The sequence below is a fragment of the Macrotis lagotis genome, chromosome 8 (assembly GCF_037893015.1).
Source record: "Macrotis lagotis isolate mMagLag1 chromosome 8, bilby.v1.9.chrom.fasta, whole genome shotgun sequence".
Taxonomy (NCBI): Eukaryota; Metazoa; Chordata; class Mammalia; order Peramelemorphia; family Peramelidae; genus Macrotis; species Macrotis lagotis.
In genome coordinates, this window is record NC_133665.1 from 143,596,194 (window position 1) to 143,617,720 (window position 21,527).

The following is a 21,527-nucleotide window of genomic DNA, read 5'->3' on the forward strand; positions in this document are numbered from 1 at the left end:
CCTACTCAGATCTTAAAGGTACATCCACAGTTAAGGGGAAGTAGTTGATGATCTAGTAAAGGAGACCAAGAAGCTGCCAGAAAGGAAATCACAAGTCTAGTCCCTGTCCCATGACTAGCAAAGGGAGGAGATATATAAGATGTTAACTTGAAGTAATAGCAGGTTCAGATAAGGGCAGGGTTGTCCTTTTTAAGGAGAAGAGAGATAGGGAAGAAACCAGAAAACATCAGGGATGGAAATCTTGACTTCTGTTGGATCAGATCATTTTGCTTAATTTCATCCAACTCTATAAAAAGGTAACGTAAGAATTATTTTCCTAAGATAAACCACCTTGGTACTTTACCTACCCAGTGTAAACTTACCTTGAATGACTATGAATAAGTAGTGTGGGTGTTGTTTTAAGTTGGTTTTAATTTCTAATAGGATGTAATTGGATTTCACTGGTTGTGAAGGAATGGGAAAGGGTTTAGAGGAAGCCCTGAGTCTTTTTACCCTGATCAAACTCTTATTTCTCATTATGCTAATATTGATGGCTATAGATGTCATTTTCAGATATTGTAGGATTTGGTGACTCTGAACTTTAAACTAAAATAAAGAAATCTGGACAAGTTTTGACCATTCAGGGGACCTTCAGATATCTGATCAAATTAATAACATTTAAAGTTCCCAAATGAATTTCTGAAATGATGGCATTCCTTCATATATGATAAACCCTTCAAAATTTTTAGGGAGAATGAAACTTTTTCTTTAATTCAAATTTTGGAGCTTTATGATTAAAACAAATTAGCAGAAAGGCCTTATAAATTATAGAATTATTCAAAGAATACCACCAAGTGGTGGGCTATTTTCACCATATGTGGAGAGAACTTTGTTTCAGACTTACCTCCCAGGGAGTCTGAGGGAAGTTGGGAATGGGTATTATTTGGTGGGCCCCCTATTAAGGTGGGCTGGGTGAACACCGGGCTTGACTCAGAGAGTCAATAGGCCCCATTTGGCACACATTCATATAGCATTTATTATATGTCAAGAATTATACTTGCCTAGGCACCTGCCAGTGTTTTAGAAATATAGAATCAAAAACAAAACAGTCCTGCCCTCAATTTTCCTGGTAAAAAAAAAATACGCCCACAGTCATAAAAATGCAAAATAAAAAAGTTTTGTAGGGTAAAGGAAAGATAACAGAATCAGTGAAGGAATCAAGGGATTCCGAAGTAGAGGTGAAGAGGGAAAGCATTTCAGGCACAAGGAGTAGGTCTTAGGAGGCAGCTAGGGAGCACCAGCCCTGGAGTCAGGAGGATCTGAGTTCAAATTCAGCTTCAGATGCTTAATAATTACCTAGCTGTGTCACCTTGGCCAAGTCATTGCCCTGCAAAAACATAAACAAAAAACCAACAGGGAGCAAGTCTTATCAGGAATCAGAAAAACTCAATTTCAGGCCCTAACTTAAGGTCAGAAGACCAGGATCTAAGTCCTACTAGCTGTGTAAGGTAAGACATGGAAACCAGAAACCAAACACTATATTAGAAGTTAGAGAAGTTAGATTTGAATTTAAGCTCTCCTCTTTTACTTTCTGTGTGACCTTGGGAAATCATTTCTCTTTTCTGGGGCTCAGTTTCCTCATCAGTGAAATGAAAGTTGAACTAGAGCTGTCAGGCTTCTTTGTGCTTTGAAACTTGTAGTTCTGGAAATCACAACCTATTTGCTTTAATTTCTTCATAAAATTCTTAAACTCCCTCAGGGCTGGTATGAGGAGGAAGACCTTGTCAATCATAAATCACAGAAGACCTATGTTTATTTTCCCTAAGAGTCTATGTTTTTTTCTATCTCATTAGTGTCCTTTGTCTGTTCTCCCCAATGACTGGGGCCTTTGCTACAGAAAAGTTCAGAGGGTTTGGAGGTCATTTTAAGGGCCAATTTCCTGGAAGGGAGATTTCCAGTCCTCTTGACCCCACCTCTAGTGTCCTGGTCCCAAGACATTGGAAGGAACACCCAGTTCATCTAGATGGGAAACCTATGTCTGAAAAATTGAGGACAGAAGGGTCCTGAGTCTTCCTAACTTATGGGAAAAGACCCAGGACCACCCAAGGGTGCCACATTCCCAGGATCCAGGATGCGTTCTCCACCCTCCTATCCTTAACCCCTCTCTCCCCCCAAAATAGGTGCTCATTAAATGTTAGATAAATTTTTATATTCTCCTTGCACTCAGCCTTGGGGCTAAGAGGAGAAGGAATTAGGAAGGGCAGGTCGACCAAACTGAGGATGAGGTTGTAAAGGAAGTAAACTCTTAATTTTTCTGAAGGCTCAGTCTCTTGATCCTTCCAAGCAACTCCTCCCTTCCCTATCCCTATCGGTTTTCTTCCTGAGACACTCATTTGGATAACCTTGCATCATTCTCTTTCCTCAGGCTTCTAGCCTGTTTCTCCCACAATCTCAGGAAGCGTTCTGTTCTCTGGCAGGGAGGAACCAACTAAGCAGGAGGTTTGGTGCCCCTCACTCACTCCTACCGAACATGACCACAGTCTGTGAAGTCCTTGTCTTAGACACCTATCGCGTGGTGATCTGCTGTTCTTTCACCTGATTCCAACAAGCTCCAGGTCCTTTCTCCCAGGGGTGTGTCCTGTCCCTCCTGTAGCTTTCTCCAGACCCCCCTCTATCCACCCATGCCCTCCCTCACACCCTCACAACCTCCCAGACGTATGAAGTCCTGAAAGCCACTTGCTGACTAGAGAAGGGAAGGGAAAGAGTCAGAGAATTTCCCAGCTCTCCCTTCTTCACTCCAGAATCTTTGAGAATGGTTCAGTCTCCCTCTGCCTGCCATGATCTTACTAGACCATGGAACTTTTTACTATCCATGAAACATAATGACATAGATGATTAATGATAGCTTTGGGAAAAGCCAAAAGAGCTCCCCTAAATAGCTTCTCATTCCTTTTCCTATGAACTCTTCCGCTGAACCCCCAACTCCCTTTTCTTTTTTTTATAAGGCAAACGGGGTTAAGTGGCTTGCCCAAGGCCACACAGCTAGGTAATTATTAAGTGTCTGAGACTGGCTTTGAACCCAGGTACTCCTGACTCCAGGGCCTGTGCTTTATCCACTACGCCACCTAGCTGCCCCTTCCCTTTTTCTTTAGTCACTTGGTCAGTCCATTAGTCAATAAATCAAATCAACTATCATTTGTTAAGTTCCACCTTAGCCAGGTGGGGCAGTTAGGTGGCAAAGTGGATAGAGCATTGGCCTTGGAGTCAGGAGGATGAGAGGTTTTGTTTTTTTTTAGGTTTTTGCAAGGCAAATGGCCTTAAGTAGCTTGCCCAAGGCCACACAGCTAGGTAATTATTAAGTGTCTGAGACCAGATTTGAACTCAGGTTCTCCTGACTCCAGGGCTGGTGGCTCTATCCACTTCTCCACCTAGCCACCCCAGGATGAGAGTTCTAATCCAACCCCAGACCCTGGATACTAGCTGTAACCTTGGGCAAAATCACTTAACCTTGATTGCCTCAAATTCAGGACCATCTCCAGACATCCTGATTCATATCTGGCCACTGGACCCAGGTGGCTCCTTAGGAGCCAGGGAGACTGATGACTTAGCGCAGCCCTGCCCTCCCCTAAATCCTTTTCATGTGCTTGTCTTGGCATCACCCCTCTGATAACATGGTCTTCTTCAATAAGGAAGGACAAACAAACATCATCACTTAGCCAGGTACTGTGCTAAACCATGGGGAAATAAAAGGCAAAAACAGTCCCTATCCTAAAGAAACTCACATTCCAATGAGGAAACAAAACTAATGTGGACACAAAATTTTAAGGAGGGTAAACTAGAGGTAATCTCGGGGGAGGCGCTAGCTTTGTGGAGGAATCAGGAAAGGCTTTTTGCAAAAGATGAGACTTCTAGGAAGTCAGGAGATAAAGAAAAGAAAGGAGAGCAGCCAGGGAAAAGGCATGAACTGGGGGACAATAGAGAAACTGATCTCACTGGATCACAGAATATGGAGAAGGGAGGAAGGTGTAAGATGATAGGAAAGGTTGGAAGAGGCCGGGTTGGGAAGGATTTTCAAACCAAGCAATGGATTTTATGTTTAATCTTGAAGATAACAGGCATTTATTGAGTTTATTGAAACGGCCAGATCTGAGTTTTAGAAAAATCACTTTGTTAGGTTGTTTAAAGGATGGACTGGAGTGAGGAGAGATGGCACAGGGAGGCCAACCTGAAGGCTTTTATGATAGTCCAGGAAGTGAGATGAGGAGGGCATGAACTCGGGGGGTTGCTGTGTCAGAAGAGAGATGTTGCAAAGATCTGAGACAAGGCTTGGCAACAGATTAGATAAATGCATTGAGTAAGAGTAGAGGATGACTCCAAGGTTGCTAGCCTGAGACACCGAAGGAATGGATGATTTGGATCCTCCTTCAGTTTGGATATGTTGAGTTTATGATATCTATGGGACATTCAATTTGAGATGTCCAATGGAAAATGGAGCTGTTTGAGTTGGGGTCAGGAGAGAGGTGAGTGGCTGCTGGGTGTCAAAGTGGACACTGCACCAGGCCTGGAGCCTGAGTTGAAGTCTGACCTCAGACAGTTCCTAGCTGTGTGATCTTGGGCAAGTCATTTAACTTTGCCTCCGTTTCCTCATCAGTAAAATGAGCTGGAGAAGGGAATGGTAAACTTCCCCATTCTCTTTGCCAAGAAAACTCCAAATAGGGTCACAAAGAGTCGGCCATAGCTTAAAAAATGAAGGAGCAAAAATAGATCTCAAGTGCTTCTAAGTCTAAATATCTGCACAAACGTGATCATAAATACATATATTGGCTGTTATGGCCGCTCCAACGGTGGACACTAAGGAAATTGGAAGTTCAGGACTCGATCCCATGCCTTGCAGCATCTCACAGGCAGTGAGTCAGCAGTGGGGGGCAGAAGTCTGCCCACTGACAGGCAGCTCCTCCTAACTTAGGGGCCCGGGGAACTGACCGGGATCTTGGGGGGTTAAGGGACTCGCCCAAGCTGATCTGTGCCAGAGGCTGCGCCTCTTGACTCTCTTCTCTGTGGAAAGCTTGAGACTCGGTGCCTGCCTTCCCCTGCCCAACCTGGCCCGAATCCACGAAGCCCTTGGCATCACCTCCATCCCTGGCAACGCCAATACGCCAGACTCATTGGCAATCGCACCGGGCGATGCGCTCCGCGGACTTGGAGCCGGAGTTCAAGTTTAAGGGCGCCCGCCGCTCACCAGCTGGGCGACCTTGGACGAGTCTTTGCCTCTTTCTGGGAGCCTCAGCAGCGCCACAGCAGAGGGGCCCCCCTTCAGCCCTCCGGGGAGTCACCTTTCGAGGTCCTCGGCTCTGCCTCCGCTGTCGGCCCCCTCTTAGCACTGGAGGGGTCCCCCGGCCCCCCTTGTCCCCGCCCCCTCCCCTCCCTCCTCCCCTCCCCGGCCGCCCAGACTCCTCCTCCGCCCGCTTGACATCAGAGCAGCCCCGAGCGTCCGGCAGCCGAGGAGGCGGCGGAGGAGCCAGCGCTGCCGCGGATCGGGGCCCGGGGCCGGGGCCGGGGCCGGGGCCGGGGCCGGGGCCGGGGCGCGGCTCGGAGATCGGGGCCAGGGCTAGTGGCGGCCTCGGGAGGCGGCGGGGCTGGGGGCCCGAGCCGCCCGACGAGCCAGCCCCCCCCCTGCCCGCCTCCCCCCGCTGGGCAGCCTCAGGTACGCGGGAGGGAGCCCGCCCGGGGCCCCCCGGGGCCGGGGGAGCCCGCGCTCCGCCCCCCGGGCCCCTCCCCTGGGGCTGGGGGGGGGAGTGGGGACGGCCCCTCATCTCCCCTCCTGGCCCCCATCCCTGGGGCGGAGCAGCGGAGCTCGGGGCGCCTGCTTGCAGGTGATGCTCTCCCTCCTCCACCATGCGCCCCCCCGGGCTCCCAGGCATATAGACCTGCTGTGCCCGGGCCCACCCGGGAGGCCTTTGCCCTTTGGCAGCTCTCGGCCTTGCCTCGAGCCTTCCCTTCCAAACAAAGATCCCTCACCTAGTCCCAGCAGGGGGGGGGGGGCAGGGTGTGTCTCTGCGTTGTGGGGGGGCACTGTATAGATCCTGGGGGGCCTAGTCTGGATCCCTGATGGAGGAGTGGGTGGCTGATGAGACAGCAGGTGATAGAGACTGAAATGGGGCAGGGGTGAGGTGGGCAGAAGGCTGCCAGCCCTGGATTCAAGCCCACAGAGCCACTCTGCTCTCTGGCAGGGCCAGACTAGGGAGCTGGTTGCCCCTTGGAGGGGCAGGCTGATCTCTGGGCCTGAGGCAGCTGCTCCCCTCCCTCAGACAGGGCCCGGTATTGTGAATGAGCATATGCTGCTCCCTCTGTATTGTGTTCGGGATCTAAGCGGTGGATAAGATTCAATGTGTGTCAGATTGTATGTATTAGTGGCAAGAAGGAGTGGGCGTTTGGGCTGTTGGAGAATTATAGGATGTCCCTAGGTGGAGGATATGAGCTATCATGTAGCGCAACTCCCCCCCATTGGAGTGTCAGGGTGTGTCCGACAGGGAGATCTTGTGGATGCTGGAGTAGAGGGCATGTGGGATGTACCGCTAGCTCATCTTCTGGAGGGCTGTGTGTACATGTGTGTGTTTGTGTGTGCATGTGGGTGTATGTGGGTGAGTGTTGGCATATAAGGTCATATCTGAGGGTGCAGGTCTTGATGGGTTAGGGTATAGGCCTAGAATGGCAGCTCTGCCCCGTGGAGGAGCCTCTCTGTATACTAGGGGTTTTCACCGAGCTCAATGATTTGGCCATCATTCCTTTTTAAAAAAGTTCATCTTCCCCTTTCTGGCTCTGGTGCTTGGGGTGGGGTGAGGGAATCATGCCTGGCAAGGAAAAGGGACTTCTTTATTGCCAGAACTTCCATGGGACTGAAGGAGTTCTGGGCTTTGGAGGTCTGTTGAAAAGTTAGCCATCCAGAGGGGTAGCAATAGGAGGTTGTGAGGGAGGCTTGGATCGTCAGGAAGTACCTTATGGTTACTAATATTTGAATAACTGGGCTTCCCTGAGGAGTGAAGATTCCAGTTGTGCCAGCCAAACTTAGGTTCTGGCCTGGTCTACACTACATCTAAAGGAATCAGGTTATGATCAGAGGAGCTGAAGGAGGGACCAGAGGTTCTGCACCTCTGCATAGCTCTTGGGAAAAGACATCTGGATCTCTGGGTGTCCAGGGGTCCCCTCTAAAATCAAAGTTTTAATTCTGAAGTTTGTAAAATTCTGATCTTTAACTTTAAAGATCATACAGTCCAACTTCCTTTTCTTAATGAGGAAATTGAGTTCTAGGGAAGGAAAGGCATGGACCCCAGAACCCATAGCTCCTTAGTGGTAGAGCCCATGTTAGAAGACAAATCTCCTGACTCCAATAGATTCAGAGAAGGGACCCTGGAAGTCATTTAGTGAAATACCTTCATTTTAAAGGTAAAAAAACCTGAAACACAGAACCCTTTCTAGAGGCTCCCAGCTCTTTTCACTGCTTCCCTATTGAGTGGATTATCATGGGGTATCACCCTTCCATCTTACATTTTCTCCTCCAGTCAGTTCCTTGCTGGCTCAGAGAGTAGAGCTAAATTCCTAGAGAAACATTGAATTAAATTCTTAAGTAATACAGGGTTTCATTTTCCCCAACTAGAGAACTGGAATTATTGCCCACTTCCCATTCCTACTGGATCTTTCTTAGGAGAACACTTACATTTGGGTTGTGCATTGGGTGGGTGCTTAGGATGATTAGGTGGAAGCTGTTGGAGACAGACACCCTCTGGCCCTTGCTGGGAAAGGGAGGCTAGGGTGTTAGATCAAAGATTAAGTGTGAGAGCCTAGCCTGGTCTGGTGCAAGAGGACCCTGGAATATCAAATCTTATGCCAGTCTAAACTGGAAACTGTGCATCAGAGAGGGGATGAGGGTGGAGCTCAGGGAAGGATAGGGGCTCTTCAAGGCCTGAATCCAGGTCCAGGGATTGAGGACAAGGCCCAGAGATCCAGCAATCTGCTGGGGGTGGGACAGGAGTGGGGGATGATGGTCAGAAGAGGTGGGAGAATGAGGGAGTACCAGTTGTTCCAGATGTGGCTGCTGTTGTCATGGCAACAGTGCAAATGGAGCTATTTAAAAATGTGGTTGAGATTTTGCTGGAGGCAGAGGGAGCAGGGAACCTGTTTTCTGAGAGAGGAGGAGGGGGTGGAGGGCATGCCCTGGACATACCAGTGTGGTGATCAAAAACCCCAGGGAATTTCACTAGTTGTCTCTCAGGCCCCTTCATATTATGAATTATGGAGTGGTGTGTATGTGTATGTATGTTATATGTTGTGTGTGTGGTGTGTGTGACACATTAAAAGCTCTTATTTGGGCCCCTGTTTTGTTTTGTTTTTGGGAAGAAGAAATGAGTTCTCACCATTACATTATGAATTATGGAGTGGAGAGAGAGAGAGAGAGAGAGAGAGAGAGAGAGAGACATTCATATCTCTGATTTAGGTCCCTATGTGTTTAGAGGAAGAAATGAGTCCCTGTCAAGGTAAAAGGAATGGCAAGGAGGTTGATCTAGCATTAGGAAAAAAGCAAGCAGGGGTGGGGGTTTGGAGAGGCCACGCTCCCACTGAGCCCAACCTGTCCTCTCCCAGGAGCCCTGGCTGCAGCCAGCAGTCAGTGGGCAATGCCGCGGGAAGTAGATGGAGTTGGCTGGAAGAAGCACGCAGATGACATTCGAGACATTTATGAATTTCGAGATGTCTTAGGCACGTAAGTGATGCCTCCTGCTTCCCCTTCTTTCGCAGATGAGGCAGGGTCAGAAAACCAAGGCTGGTGCTCAGCACAGGCAGGGAGGCTGAGAGGGCCTGGGAGGGCATCTCAAGTTCTTTTCTGGCAGGGTTGGAGAAGCCTAGGGCCTTGGACACCAAAATTAGGCTGACAGGAAGTGGACAAAGTTTTTCCCGGACCAGTCCCCCCCGCCCCCCCAGCTGTTTCCTTCTAGCTTCCGCCGGTGGACACATCTGCAGGCCAACGGGAGACTTCCCCCCTTGTCCTGCCTGCCTGACGTGGGGGTGGGGGTGGGGATTGAGAGAGGGAAGGGATGAGTCCAAATGACAACTCTTTAGGCGATATTAGAGGGGACCACAGAAAATGCCTAGATTTCCAGCTCAGGGATTCCCTTCATTTCCAGCCCCAGCCAAGGGTCCAACCCTATAACCTTCCTCCTATAAATCTGGGCTCTGCTTGCACTCCAGGCCCGTGCTGTGCTCAGATCTGGGAAGAGGGTTAAGGCTAGACTTGGTTGGGAGGGAGAACTGAGTGGAAGAGAGGAGCCTTCAGAGGTTCTTCTTCAACGACTTTTGGTATCTGATTCTGAGACTCGAAGGAAAGAGGAAGTGGGGGGGGAGTGGGAAGACTGGGGGTTAGGGTGACTGCCTTCTGGTTTCCCCTCTGGGGAGAGTGGGAAGGGCTGGCCCCCGAAACACACTGAGTGTGACTTGTGACAACTTCAGTCTTGTACTGAGGGATGGGAAATGGTCAGTGGGCCTTGGTCCTGTCTGGCTTAGACTAGCAAAGGATCTTGGGCTGGTGGCAGATGAGCGGATCAACCTGTCCCAGAGGCATGAGTACCACAGGTGATGTTTGATTTGGCCTGGTAGGAGAAAAAAAAAAAACTTTTTCTCTTCTTTTTCTTTTTTGACTTATTTTTGCAAGGCAATGAGGTTAAGTGACTTGCCCAAAGTCACACAGCTAGGTGTGAGTGTGTGAGACTGGATTTGAACTCAGATCCTCCTGATTCCTGGGTCAGTGCTCTATCCACTGCACCACCTAGCTTCCCCAAGAAAAGAAACCATAGGTCTTCTTATCTCTGCTTAACTCAGCTGTAGTCCCCAAGACTCAGATGGTCTGTTGCTTTCCCTTCTTCAATTCAGCTTCTTTTGCAAAAACGCTTCTCTTGTGTGCAAAGATTGATTTCCAATCTCTCCAGTTTCCCAGGGCTCTTAGCCCCCCCAGGGTGCCCCCATCTTCTTCCATCGCCTTGCTTTGTGGTCCTTACTAGGAGTCAGTCTCTCAAGAATAACAGTGGAGGGCTGTGGTGGTGGGGATGGGGTTGTCAAGCTTCCCTACTTCATCTACAATGTCAGCCTCCGTCCTAGGCTCAGATGTGATTTCAGGGCTGCCAACATCTTTTCCCATAACCCCTGGATTTGTCATCCACAATCTCGATCAATTGACTTAATCCTTTGGCCCTCTTGTCCCCTATTTTAATTCTTTTCAGCTCGTCATACATTAAAGATATCCAGTCCTTCACCTTTTAGTATGAATGATTTTCTCAGAGTCTGTACTGATAGTAGGGGTTTGTTTTTTTTCCCAGCAGGAGGATACAGAGAACCCACTAAAGAGAGGAAAAGGGTGGGGCCCTCAAATTTTTGGAAGGAGTAGGGATAAGGGAGGATAATGATTACAGACTCTTACATTCCCAAAATGCGTGTCAAAGTTCACAGCCCTATACATCATCAGCACAATTTTATGTAACAGAAAAATGAGGGGCCGCTAGGTGGTGCAGTGGATAGAGCACCGGCCCTGTAGGCAGGAGTACCTGAGTTCAAATCCAGCCTTGGACACTTAATAATTACCTAGCTGTGTGACCTTGGGCAAGCCACTTAACCCCATTGCCTTGAAAAAAAAAAGTGAAAAATGAGGCCCTGAGAAGTCGGGTGAGCTGGCCCAGTTCCCATAGGGAAGTTACTGAGGAGGGATAATTTGAACCCAAGGGTCCTGATTCCAGGATCTCAGGAAACTATCCCCCTTCATCTCCACTTGCTGAAGCTTCCCTTGACCTCTTGCACATTATGCTAGGGAGCTCCTGGGGTGGTCAGTTTTGGGTGGGATTCTTTTCCTGGAGGTTCCATGACTTGGGGGGCTGTACATAAAGGGGTAAGTTGCTTATGCACTCAAACATTTTTGGGGAGGTATTTCAGTTCCTCTCTCCCTACCCTACCTCACCATTCATCCCTCTTTGCCCTGGCAGGGGAGCATTCTCCGAGGTGATACTGGCTGAAGAAAAGACCACCCGGAAACTTGTGGCCATCAAATGCATCGCCAAGAAAGCCTTGGAGGGCAAGGAGAGCAGCATTGAGAATGAGATCGCCGTACTGCATAAGTGGGTGGGAGCTGGGCTGTCTCCTATGGGGGGCTTACCCCTACCCCCTAACCCTGTTCCTTTTTCTATCCTTGGATTGGTTCTGCCTGAGACCAGAGCTCTAGATTTGTCCTTTCCTGGACAAACTTTGCCCAAACCCATCACGGCCATTTTATTTCTTACCATTGCCCCAACCATTCTGGCCCTGGGGGGTGTCAGTAATTCCAGGGCCTGAGCTGAGAATCCAGCTGTTGGTCAAACATAACTTTTGTGATATAATAATGTGGACTTATATAGGGCTTAAAAATTTGCAAAGTGCTTTCCATATATTATCATAATGAAGCTTCTCTGTGAGGTAGGTGCTATTATTTCCATTTGACAGACAAGGAAACATTCATGAGTTTGGGATTTGACTCAGAGTTATGAAGCTAAGAATTTTATTTGGGTTTATTTGGATGAATGGATCAATTATTCTGGCCCCAAGTCCATATTTTCTCTCTCTGCTACACAGTGCTCCTACCTGAGAACCCTAGGTGTGACTAGTATAGTTGCTAAGACTCCTGCTTATCTCATCACTGGATTTCTGGTCTGTGGTTTCAGGACCTTGGTCAGGTTTATTGTCATCCTCAGGTTTATTTTCTGGGTGTCTGGCTCGTCAGACATCAGACCACAGGGTAGACCCTGTCCCTTGGCTCCTGCCCTGCCTCCATCTGGACTTCATGGCCTCTGATGATGAGGAGGAGGCTGGCATTGCTCAGATAAATCTGGTTTTCTTAACTTGGGTAAATAACCTAGAATCCTGGTGTTCCTTGAGGCAGCCACCCGTCCAAAGCTGGCTGAACCTCCAATTCTGGTCTCAATAATCACAAAGCAGTGGGGGAGGGGCTCCAAGCAACCTCAAATGTTTGCTCAGTGCTACTTATTATCGCTAGCCTTTTTTTATTTAATTTTTTTTTTATCGCTGGCCTTTTAAATCAAATGACAGGCAGTCCTGAGGATTCTAGGTGTTGTGGTGCCCTCGACAGAAAAATCAGGAAACCTGAGCTCAAGTCCCTCTCTGTCATCCACTGCCTGTAGTATCTTGAACAAAGGCACAATTTCTCTGGACATTACCCTGGACAGCTCTCCAAATTTAGGACTAGCAGGACAATTGCCATTTGCATGAGCACAGCGATTAGAAGGGCTGGGCCTGGAATCAGAAGACCTGGGTTCAAATCCTATCTAGTTGTGTAACTCTGGGCCAGTCACTTAATTTCTGTCTGCCTTAGTTGCCTCAGCTGTAAAGTTAGGATAATAATAGGGTCCACCTCTCATGTTTGCTATGAGGATCAAATGAGATAATGCTTTACTCTTTCTAAATAATTTCAATGAAATTGCAGGTCTGACAAAAAAAAAAAGACATTTTCAAGTATCCAAACTGATCTGAAATACTAGTACAAAGTATTGTTCTTAATGTGACCTCTCTGCTTCTTCATGGCCACATGATGAGGTCCTGGGTCATCCAAGGTTGAACCTGCTGAGTATAAATTGGCAGATCCTACCATGTTGGAGAGGCTCTGAATGCAAGCCCAGTGACATACTGTTTCAATGTCTGTTTTTTACGAATGTCTGTTGTCTGGCCAACCTGACAACGTCTTCATGTTTTGGCCCCAGCAACTTTCAAATCCCGTGTCCCAAGTCAGCTGGGTTGTGACCTGAATTGGCAGAAGGAACATTCAGATCACCAAAATCACAGGTCCTCAAAGTATTATATGTTTTTGTAATTGGTAGCATGTAGCATTATTTTAAGCCTGTGCCCTGGGATGGCATGACCCTTAGCTCCGAGGGGCACTGTCTGTCTGCTGCCTCCTATTTAAGCTTGGGTGGAGTGCAGAGAGGCCTCTTAGCCTTTCCTCAACTCTGACCTCTTCACTTCTTCTTCTAGGATCAAACACCCCAACATTGTGGCCTTGGATGACATCTATGAGTGTGGTGGGCACCTCTACCTCATCATGCAACTGTGAGGACCCAGCCCTCTCCTGAGCTTTCCTCCATTTCCTTCTCATCCTCATTGCTTCTCTAGTTACCCCCTGTTCTTCCCCCACTCCTGCTTCAGCCCCTCTCTCCATGCCCTTTCTCCTCAAGACAACTGCCCCTTCCTTCTCGGTTTCAGTTCTGCCCTTCTCAGACTTACTTCCAGTCTAGACCCTGTCTTTCCTGCCCGCTCTTCTGTGTCAGATCAGACCTGACCATCTTTGGCCCTGTTCTCTGGCCTCTTCTCTTCTCCTTTAACTTTCTGATGGTGCCCTCCTGATGCTAGCATTCTAAGAGATTCCAAAGGAACTCGAAGGCAGAGGAAGGCTCTATGGATGGGTTACACTGGGGAGGGGAGTCCCAGAGAGAGCTGGGGAAGGCATTGCCTCTAGCCTGCTCCTTTCATTTTAGGGTATCTGGGGGAGAGCTCTTTGATCGAATTGTGGAGAAGGGCTTTTACACAGAACGGGATGCCAGTCGACTAATCTGCCAGGTGCTCGATGCTGTCAAGTACCTCCATGACATGGGCATTGTACACAGAGATCTCAAGGTGAGAGGATATTTTTGGTTGTTTGTTTTTATTATTTTGGGTGTGTGTGTATTGTGGGAGTACCCTGAGGTAGAAAGGAAGAAGAAATGAGGAAGCCTGAATAGCATATAATTATAATGACCAATTGTGGCCTTGGAGATCAGTTGTGTTAATGTATATCCCACCTCCTTTCATTAAAAAGGTTAAGGCTAGGTGATATAGTGAATAGAGCACTGGCCTTGGAGTCAGGAGGATCTGTGTTCAAATCTGCCCTCAAATTACCTAGCAGTGTGACCCTGGGCAAGTCACTTAACCCCATTGTCCTTTTAAAAAAATTATTTATTTTGAATTTTATAATTTCCCTCCTAATCTCACCCCCCCCCCCAGAAGGCAGTCTGTTAGGTTTTAACCCCATTGTCTTGCAAAAACCACAATAAAAAAGGTGATGGCAGTGGCAGAGGGGTGTTTGATTATTCTGATGTCAGATATGGTTGCTTTACTAGTTGGTTTTGTAAGTTTTCTTTGTTAGAAAGAAAGACTTATTTGGCAGGCCTGTGGGCAGAAGGTAGAAGGGGTATATGTTGGAAATAACTAATGTAAAACAAAAATTATTAAACCATCAACATTTAATTAATTTAAAAAGAAAGACCATGGGGGGAACTTGAAGGAAGGGCTGACAGATGGGAAAATGGATCAGGAGCAGGGAGAAAAGGAGCAGAACTGAGAATGTTAGGGGAAGGGATAAAACAGGGAGAAAGGTGTTGAACTGGGAGTCAGGGGGCTTGGGTTCTAGTACTCATTGACTTATCATGTGACCTTTGAGCCTTTGGGGGCCTGTTTCCTTATTTATCAAGTGGGAATAATATATGCCTGCCTTACCTCACAGGCTATTGAGAAGATGGAATGAGATCATTCTATCAGTGACTTATATAAAGATATAAATGGCATGTTTATCAAATTTGCAAATGACATCAGCTAGGAAGGAGAGCTAATATGGAAGCCAGATTCAGGATGAAAAAAGATCTCAAGAGATTACAGTGCTGATCTGGCTCTAAAGTGAGGGGCTGCCTCAGATGAGGCAGATCACTAGGGGAGTATGACTATTTTTTAGGAGTGGTATAAGTGAGGGTCCTTCCAAATCAGATTCTGTGATATAATATTGGCAAAAGTGTGGTGTCAGCAGTAAAGCCTTATACAATCTGTTATTATTACTCTCCTCCCAAAGCCAGAGAACTTGCTTTACTACAGCCTGGAGGAAGATTCCAAGATCATGATTTCAGACTTTGGGCTATCCAAGATGGAAGGTTCTGGCAGTGTGCTCTCCACAGCCTGTGGCACACCTGGATATGTAGGTAGGCATCTAAGCGTGGAAAGGAAGCCATGGGCTTTGGGAGTGCTATTTGAAAGATAGCTGGGGGGGGAGCAGGGAGAATCCTGTGTCCAAAAGTTGGGGAGATGAGTGTAGCTTTTGTTGGGGTGCTCCCCTTCTACTTCACCTTATCCCGATTGCCATCTCTTCCACCTTTGCAGCCCCTGAAGTCTTGGCCCAGAAACCTTATAGTAAGGCTGTGGACTGCTGGTCCATTGGTGTTATCGCCTACATCCTGTGAGTGGAGGGCCCAGGTTTGGGATGGGGGAAGAGAGGGAGGGAGCATGGTGGGAGCTCCAATGTAGCCAGGCATTCCTCCTCCTCTTCTCTTTTTTCCACTCTGGGCCTTGAAGTTAAGAAAACTTACTTTAAGCCTTTAAACGCACTGGACAAGTCACTTGGTCTCTCTAGGCCTCAGTTGGTATATTTTGTGCTTCTTGTAAGAGTCCAGTGGGATGAAGAGAGAGGGAGAAGCATGAGGGAATGTCAGAGGTTCATACTGTTTTTCCTTCTTCATCAGACTCTGTGGTTACCCTCCTTTCTATGATGAAAATGATGCCAAACTCTTTGAGCAGATACTGAAGGCCGAATATGAGTTTGATTCTCCTTACTGGGATGACATCTCTGATTCTGGTACTTATGCTGGGAGCAGGGTCCTCCTTCCTTCTCCTCGCTTCTGCCCCTCCATCCTGTCATGCGGCTTCTCCACAGCAGGGCCAAGGCCAGACCAAGCACCCGCCTGCCCCCAGGGGTGACTCTCAGGCTCAGCCTCGTTGCCCTCCAGGCACCCTGCCAAAGTTTTGGTGGGTTTGCCTCTCTCTGCCCATACTGCAGACTTGTCTATGAGATATCCCGGGGCCCCAGGAAAAGGTGCCTTCTCCCCCAGTCGTCTCATTAACAAGTCGGAAGACAATCACCAGTAACTGGAAATTCCCTCTAGAACATACCTGATGCGTAGCATCCAGTCTCTACCTGAACTGTCTCCGAGGAGGCGGCACCCATCACATCAGAAGCCATCCCATTTCACATTAAGATGGGTTTAATTGTATTTCCCGACAGTAAACCTAAATTTTCTTCTTGCAGTTTCCACCCTGTTCTGCTCCATCTTTCCTCCCCTCCCCACTGAAGCAAAGAAACTCGAATTGTTTCGCTGATTAACAGCCCTTCAGATACCTGAAGACCCCTACCGATTTCCCTCTTCCTCAGTCTTCTCTAGTATCAACATCCCTGTTTATATCCCCCCCCAAATTTCTTGTGGATCCCCAAATCCAGAAAACCAAATACCCTTTTCCTGCTGGTCCAGTGATGTGTGAAATGCTCAGCTCCAATATTTGCTAGTTAAATTCAAAAGCTGTTGAAAGGGGAAAGGAATTAAGCTGTTCTCGGGAATCTTAGGCCTTTGTTGGAAGAAGTGTCTGGCATCCTTTCAGAAGAGGAGGTTTTGAGAGAGGTAGAAGAGTCTGTGGGGCAGGACAGGGAGCTCCTTTGAATGGGCAAGAGGTAGCTCCAGAGATAATCTCCCCCTTAAGAGTTTGCCCCAAATCCACTCTTGTTCGTTGACTGACTGCCCGGCGGGCGGGCAGGGGACAGAGTACTGGGAGAAGTCCAGCTGGGCCTGGGGCCAGCAGGATCAGAATTCACTGACCCTGCTGGGCTCCTCTCGCCTAACATAAATGTTCTGTCCATAGTGGGCATTCCATCAATGTCGTTTAAACTGAATTGCATTCTGTCTCTGTCCTTCCTCGGGGGCCAAGCCAAGGATTTTATCCGGCATTTGATGGAAAAAGATCCTGAGAAGAGGTTTACCTGTGAGCAAGCCTTACAGCACCCATGGTGAGGAAGGCCCCTCCTCTGGTGGGAGGATAAAGGGGCAGAGCCAAGTTCCCCCTTCCCAGGCTCTGCCCCCAAACCCCCGCAGTGCCCCTTACCAACTCCCCTACCATGTCATCTCTCAGGATCGCAGGGGACACAGCATTGGACAAAAACATCCACCAGTCTGTCAGTGAGCAGATCAAGAAGAACTTTGCCAAGAGCAAATGGAAGGTGAGACTGGGGCTCCTGCCCCCAGATTCCTGCCCTTGGCTTCTCTGCATCCCCAGGTGTGCCTTTCCCTGGTCTTCATTCCCCCTAATGTACCTGCCCAGACTTAGCCTTATGCAGCAGCCCAGGCCTCAGTTTCTCTCCCAAGTCTCTGACTTAACCCTCCCTATTCCCTGACCTGTAAACACCCTGGCACAGTGGAAATGGGGCCCTAGAGCTGGGGCTCTGGGGGTCAGTGTCCTGGTACTCCTTACGACTGGTGGGACCTTGAACGAGTCCCTCCACTTCTCTGGGTCTTAACTGTAAAAGGAAGGGGCTGGATGTCTTTAGCCTTATCTAACTCCTTCACTCCTCCTTGGCCACCCAGCCCAGGCCAGGTTCGGGGAACCTTAGAGACAGTCCCCTAACTTTCTCCATGATTTCTCTTCCTTCAGCAAGCCTTCAACGCCACAGCGGTGGTGCGGCACATGAGGAGGCTGCAGCTGGGCACCAGTCAGGATGGTCCCGGTCCTGGTCAAACCACCAGCCACGGGGAGCTGCTGGCACCTGTGCCAGGAGGGGGTGAGGCAACAGTGGGGGAAGGGAGGCAGACTGTCCAGAGACCCCTCATCTGAGTCTTCCCTCTGAGGTCTATCTTCTTTACTTGGCAGGACCCCACGTCGGCTGCTGCAGGGACTGCTGCGCAGAGTCTCCTCCTGAATTGTCAGCCACTCGCCCACCCCAGCTCTAGAACACGGGTCACTACAGTTACTGAGGGTTGGGAAACTGGAGGGGGGGAGGGCTCCATCTTCAGGGGAGTAGTGGTGGTGGGTGAGCTCCTGGGGAAGGGGCTAGGGTGTAACCTGCCAAAGAGAAGCCATTATGCCCCAGAGGATGCTGCAGAGCAGTTGGGATTAGTTGCCAATTGTTTGGGAAGGGGCAAGAAACCCTCTGCTCCCCCCCTGCCCCCCTCCAGTCCTGTTCAGTTCTGTCCCGAGGGAAGCCTCCTCTCCTCCTCTCCCTTCCCAGGGCTCTTCACTGAGCCCACTTCAGCCCAGGCCTCCCTTGCAGGGAAGGACTGGCCTCTTCTGTACCCCGTCTGGCCTGACTTTGGATCCTTTTCTTGACCCCCTTTCTAGCACTTCACCCTGGTCACACTGGCCTCTGGGAAGGGTGGGGAGCTGAGCAGGGAAGCATATCAGGAGTTAGGGACTTGGAAGAGACATGTGAGGTGCTGGAGGTGGAAAACCCCTCTTTCTCAGTGATCCCCATTTCTCCCCACATTCTGGTCAGGGTATCCACCCATTTTCCAAACAAATATTTCTATTTTATTGTTCATTCTTTTATTAAAGGGAAGAGGTTAAAAACAGTGGACGTGTCATCCCTGCAGCCTGGCAGGCACCTCCCAATCCTTACCTTTCCCCAACAGTACACAACTGACCATCTTCTCTGGAGCCTTAAAGTGTCCCTGGAAGTCAGGGAGCCCCCAGACCCAAAGCTAGGTAAGGTTGGGGAGAGGAGAGGAAGGGTATCTGTTCCTAAGTGAGGGGGCTAAGGTCTCTGATGCTATTGAAGAGTGAGGCAGTTTCCGGTCACCCTGGGTCTCCGGTGTCCTCTTGCACTGACATTAGGCCTCGACTCTCCTCGGAGGCCCCCCGTTTGCGCTTCCGAGGCCTTGCCTTTGCCCGGAGACTCTGTGGTTTGGGGATTTGTCTCAGATCTGCACAGAACAGCACCTGGGGAAAGTAAAGGAAGTTCTCTCAGAAGACTCCAGTAGATTCAAGAATTAGAAGGGGGTGGAGGAACAAGGCAGAGAGAGACACATACACATGAAAAGAGACAGATAAAGACATACAAACACACACATACACACTTGGAGTTAAGGCTGGGGCAAGCAGGGGGAACAAGGCACTCACCGCTTGAGTCCAGCCTGCATAGGGCCCCCACATGCTCCGGAAGAAGTCTCCTGAAGCAGAAGGAATGTCCCTGAATCTGCCCCTTTTCTGATAGTGACTCCCGTCCCTGAGCTCTCCAACCTTCCTCCCCACCCAGTCTGGGGACCCCGCTCACCCAGCTCTCTGCTGGTCTTGTGGCTCAGGCTCCTCTGATCCTTGAGAGCAGGTAGCCAGCTGTAGTCCCGACGGGCGATGTGCCAGACGTGGACGTCCACAGGCACCGCTTGAGGCTTGTCCAGGGCCATGAGACACACGCAGTCTGCCACCTTCAACACAGTACCCCAAGGCTCCCACCTGTGAGTTCCATTTCCCTCTAAGCCTCTTCCCTTTGGGTGTGGAGGGTGGCAGGGAGATGGCGTTCTTACCTTTATCCCGACCCCAGGAAGGGAGCAGAGGCTCAGCTGGGCTTGCTCGTAGGACACCGAACGAAGCTGCTGCAGCCAGCCCAGTCCCCCCCGCTCGTTCAGGATGGCGCGGGCGCATTCATTCACGAAGCGGGCCCGGTACCCAAAGCCCAGCTCCCGGAGTTGAGGTTCCACCTCAGCTTCTGCATAAAGAATTGAGCTGAACCGGACCCTCCACATCCTGGGCTCCAGGACCCAAGTGGGGAACAATGATATCACCTACCGCCCCCTTCCCCACCGATGGGTAACTCTGGGGAATTTGAACCTCACAGGGGAAAGAGGGAGACAGAAACCTCCATGGTGGTTTAGCCCGGGGCCCTCCTTTCAGAAATAGGAGGACCCGGCCTAGAAAGGTGGGATGCCGCTTCAAAGTCGGGCCAAGGAGCATCTGAACCCGAGCCCAGGATGGGGTGCTCCGTCTACCGTGGGGCTGAAAGAAGGGTCGGGATGGGGGGGGTCTTGATGCCAGCTGGCAGGATGGTGATTGGCTGACCGAGGTTTTGGAAGTGGGTGGTGGGCACTCGGGGGGAACCACAGCCCGGGGGTGCTCATGCAGCTCCGGACCGCAGCCCGGGGGGGCGCAAGCGGGGGTCCGGACCTCAGCCCGGGGGGGGACGCGGGGGGGGGGGGGGTCCGGACCGCAGCCCGGGGGGCGCACGCGGGGGGGGGGGGGTCCGGACCGCAGCGGGGGCGCTCACTGGCTAGCGCCTGCAGGCTGGGGAAGCCGTGGTAGGGCACGCCGTCCAGGCGGCCGAGCTGCGGGCCCAGGTGCTGGCACAGGCGCTGCACCATGCCGGCGATGCGGGACAGGTGGTTGTTGGAGGAGCAGATGAAGGAGAAGAGGCACTCGGCGGGGTCCTGGCGCAGCAGCCGCACGCCTGCGGGGAGGGGCGGTCAGGCGGGCCGGGCCGGGCCGGGCCCCGCCGCCCCTGCGCCTCTGCCGGCCCGCGCTTACCCGGGAAGCGGCCCGCCAGCTCTCGGAAGTGCGGGTCGGCCGAGGCCCAGTGGCGGTAGAGCTCGGCCAGGCGCACGTGCAGCTGGAAGAAGCGGTGCAGGGTCTGCGGCGCCCCCGGCCCGGCCGCCTCCCCGTACACCGTGTAGTAGAGCCGCTCGTCCGCCTGCGTCAGCGTCCACAGCCGCCCCTCCAGGACGCCGGTCCAGTGGCCCGGGCTCTGCTCCCGCCACCTGGGGGCACAGGGAGGGCCTGAGCCGGGCCGGCGGTGCCCCCCGGCCCCGGCCCCGCCGCCCCCCGGCCCCGGCCCCGCCGCGCCCCCCCCCCCCCGGCCCGGCCCCGCCGCCCCCCGGCCCCGGCCCCGCCGCCCCCCGGCCCCCGGCCCCGGCCCCGCCGCGCCCCCCGGCCCCGGCCCCCGGCCCCCCGGCCCCGGGCCCCGGCCCCGCCGCCCCCCGGCCCCGGCCCCGGCCCCCGGCCCCGCCGCCCCCCCGGCCCCGGCCCCGCCGCCCCCCCCGGCCCCGGCCCCGCCGCCCCCCGGCCCCAGCCCCTGGCCCCGGGCCCCGGCCCCGCCGCCCCCCGGCCCCGGCCCCCGGCCCCGCCGCCCCCCCGGCCCCGGCCCCGCCGCGCCCCGCCCCGGCCCCGGCCCCGCCGCCCCCCGGCCCCCCCCCCCCCCCGGCCCCGGCCCCGCCGCGCCCCCCGGCCCCGGCCCCGCCGCCCCCCGGCCCCGCCGCGCCCCCCGGCCCCCGGCCGGGCCCCGCGCTCACCTGAAGCACTGGCCCGACGACAGCACCAGGTTGAGGTCCAGCTCGGCGCGGGGGCAGGGGATGGAGGCCCACAGGCCGGGGGCCGAGGCCAGCGTGCGGTGCTGCATCCCCCGCGCCTCCGGCCCAGCCCGGCAGGTGCAGCCGCGCCCCCCCCTGCCAAGCGCCCGCAGCCCGGGCCGCGCCCCGGCCCTAGGCGGCCCGCCCCGCCGAGGCCCCGCCCCCGGGCCCGCCCCCCGCCTCCAGATTGGCGGACGCGCTTGCCTATCCGAGCGCCGCTCGCCTCCCCCGCCCCCCCCCCGGGTCCTTTCACTCCCCAGTCCTCCTCCGGGACGGCGCCGCGCCGCGCAGGATCGGAAGTTCCGCAAAAGCGCGCGAGGCGCGCCGCTCACGCGATACCTCCGTCACCCGAGACTC

General features: G+C 52.0%; 2 protein-coding genes across 4 annotated transcripts; one reads left to right on the plus strand and one right to left on the minus strand.

Moving 5' to 3' along the window:
- The first annotated feature begins 187 nt into the window (after positions 1-187).
- On the plus strand, positions 188-19,087 carry CAMK1 (calcium/calmodulin dependent protein kinase I). 3 transcript variants are annotated; one of them, XM_074198622.1, is made up of 12 exons: positions 191-296; positions 8,617-8,734; positions 10,998-11,129; positions 13,033-13,107; positions 13,533-13,671; positions 14,876-15,002; positions 15,181-15,256; positions 15,540-15,652; positions 16,774-16,852; positions 16,975-17,062; positions 17,494-17,620; positions 17,710-19,085. In XM_074198622.1, exons 2-12 carry the CDS (start codon positions 8,649-8,651, stop codon positions 17,787-17,789), a joined length of 1,122 nt encoding a protein of 373 aa, XP_074054723.1. In that variant the 5' UTR covers positions 191-296; positions 8,617-8,648; the 3' UTR covers positions 17,790-19,085. The 3 variants fall into 3 exon arrangements, with proteins under 3 accessions (XP_074054725.1, XP_074054723.1, XP_074054724.1); XM_074198623.1 differs by lacking the exon at positions 191-296 and adding an exon at positions 5,616-5,683; XM_074198624.1 differs by lacking the exon at positions 8,617-8,734 and having other exon boundaries at positions 188-296; positions 17,710-19,087.
- OGG1 (8-oxoguanine DNA glycosylase) lies at positions 17,659-21,296 on the minus strand. Its single transcript, XM_074198626.1, has 7 exons — positions 21,114-21,296; positions 20,353-20,582; positions 20,096-20,275; positions 19,359-19,540; positions 19,109-19,259; positions 18,955-19,004; positions 17,659-18,774 (listed from the first exon to the last, which is right to left on the minus strand). The coding sequence occupies exons 1-7, from the start codon at positions 21,218-21,220 to the stop codon at positions 18,631-18,633; spliced, it is 1,044 nt and encodes a 347-aa protein (XP_074054727.1). The 5' UTR covers positions 21,221-21,296; the 3' UTR covers positions 17,659-18,630.
- Between the last annotated feature and the right edge of the window lie 231 nt (positions 21,297-21,527).

What these genes read in the sequence shown, in the direction of transcription:
- OGG1 (XM_074198626.1), bottom strand. Translation starts at nt 21,220, where the DNA reads ATGCAGCACCGCACGCTGGCCTCGGCCCCCGGCCTGTGGGCCTCCATC. An exon ending in CAGCCTGCAGGCGCTAGCCA is followed by an intron (nt 19,541 to 20,095) that starts GTGAGCGCCCCC and finishes TTCTTTATGCAG; the next exon opens with AAGCTGAGGTGGAACCTCAA. An exon ending in CAAGACCAGCAGAGAGCTGG is followed by an intron (nt 19,005 to 19,108) that starts GTGAGCGGGGTC and finishes CTTCTGCTTCAG; the next exon opens with GAGACTTCTTCCGGAGCATG.
- CAMK1 (XM_074198622.1), top strand. Translation starts at nt 8,649, where the DNA reads ATGCCGCGGGAAGTAGATGGAGTTGGCTGGAAGAAGCACGCAGATGAC. An exon ending in TGGCACACCTGGATATGTAG is followed by an intron (nt 15,003 to 15,180) that starts GTAGGCATCTAA and finishes CCACCTTTGCAG; the next exon opens with CCCCTGAAGTCTTGGCCCAG. An exon ending in GGATGACATCTCTGATTCTG is followed by an intron (nt 15,653 to 16,773) that starts GTACTTATGCTG and finishes TCGGGGGCCAAG; the next exon opens with CCAAGGATTTTATCCGGCAT.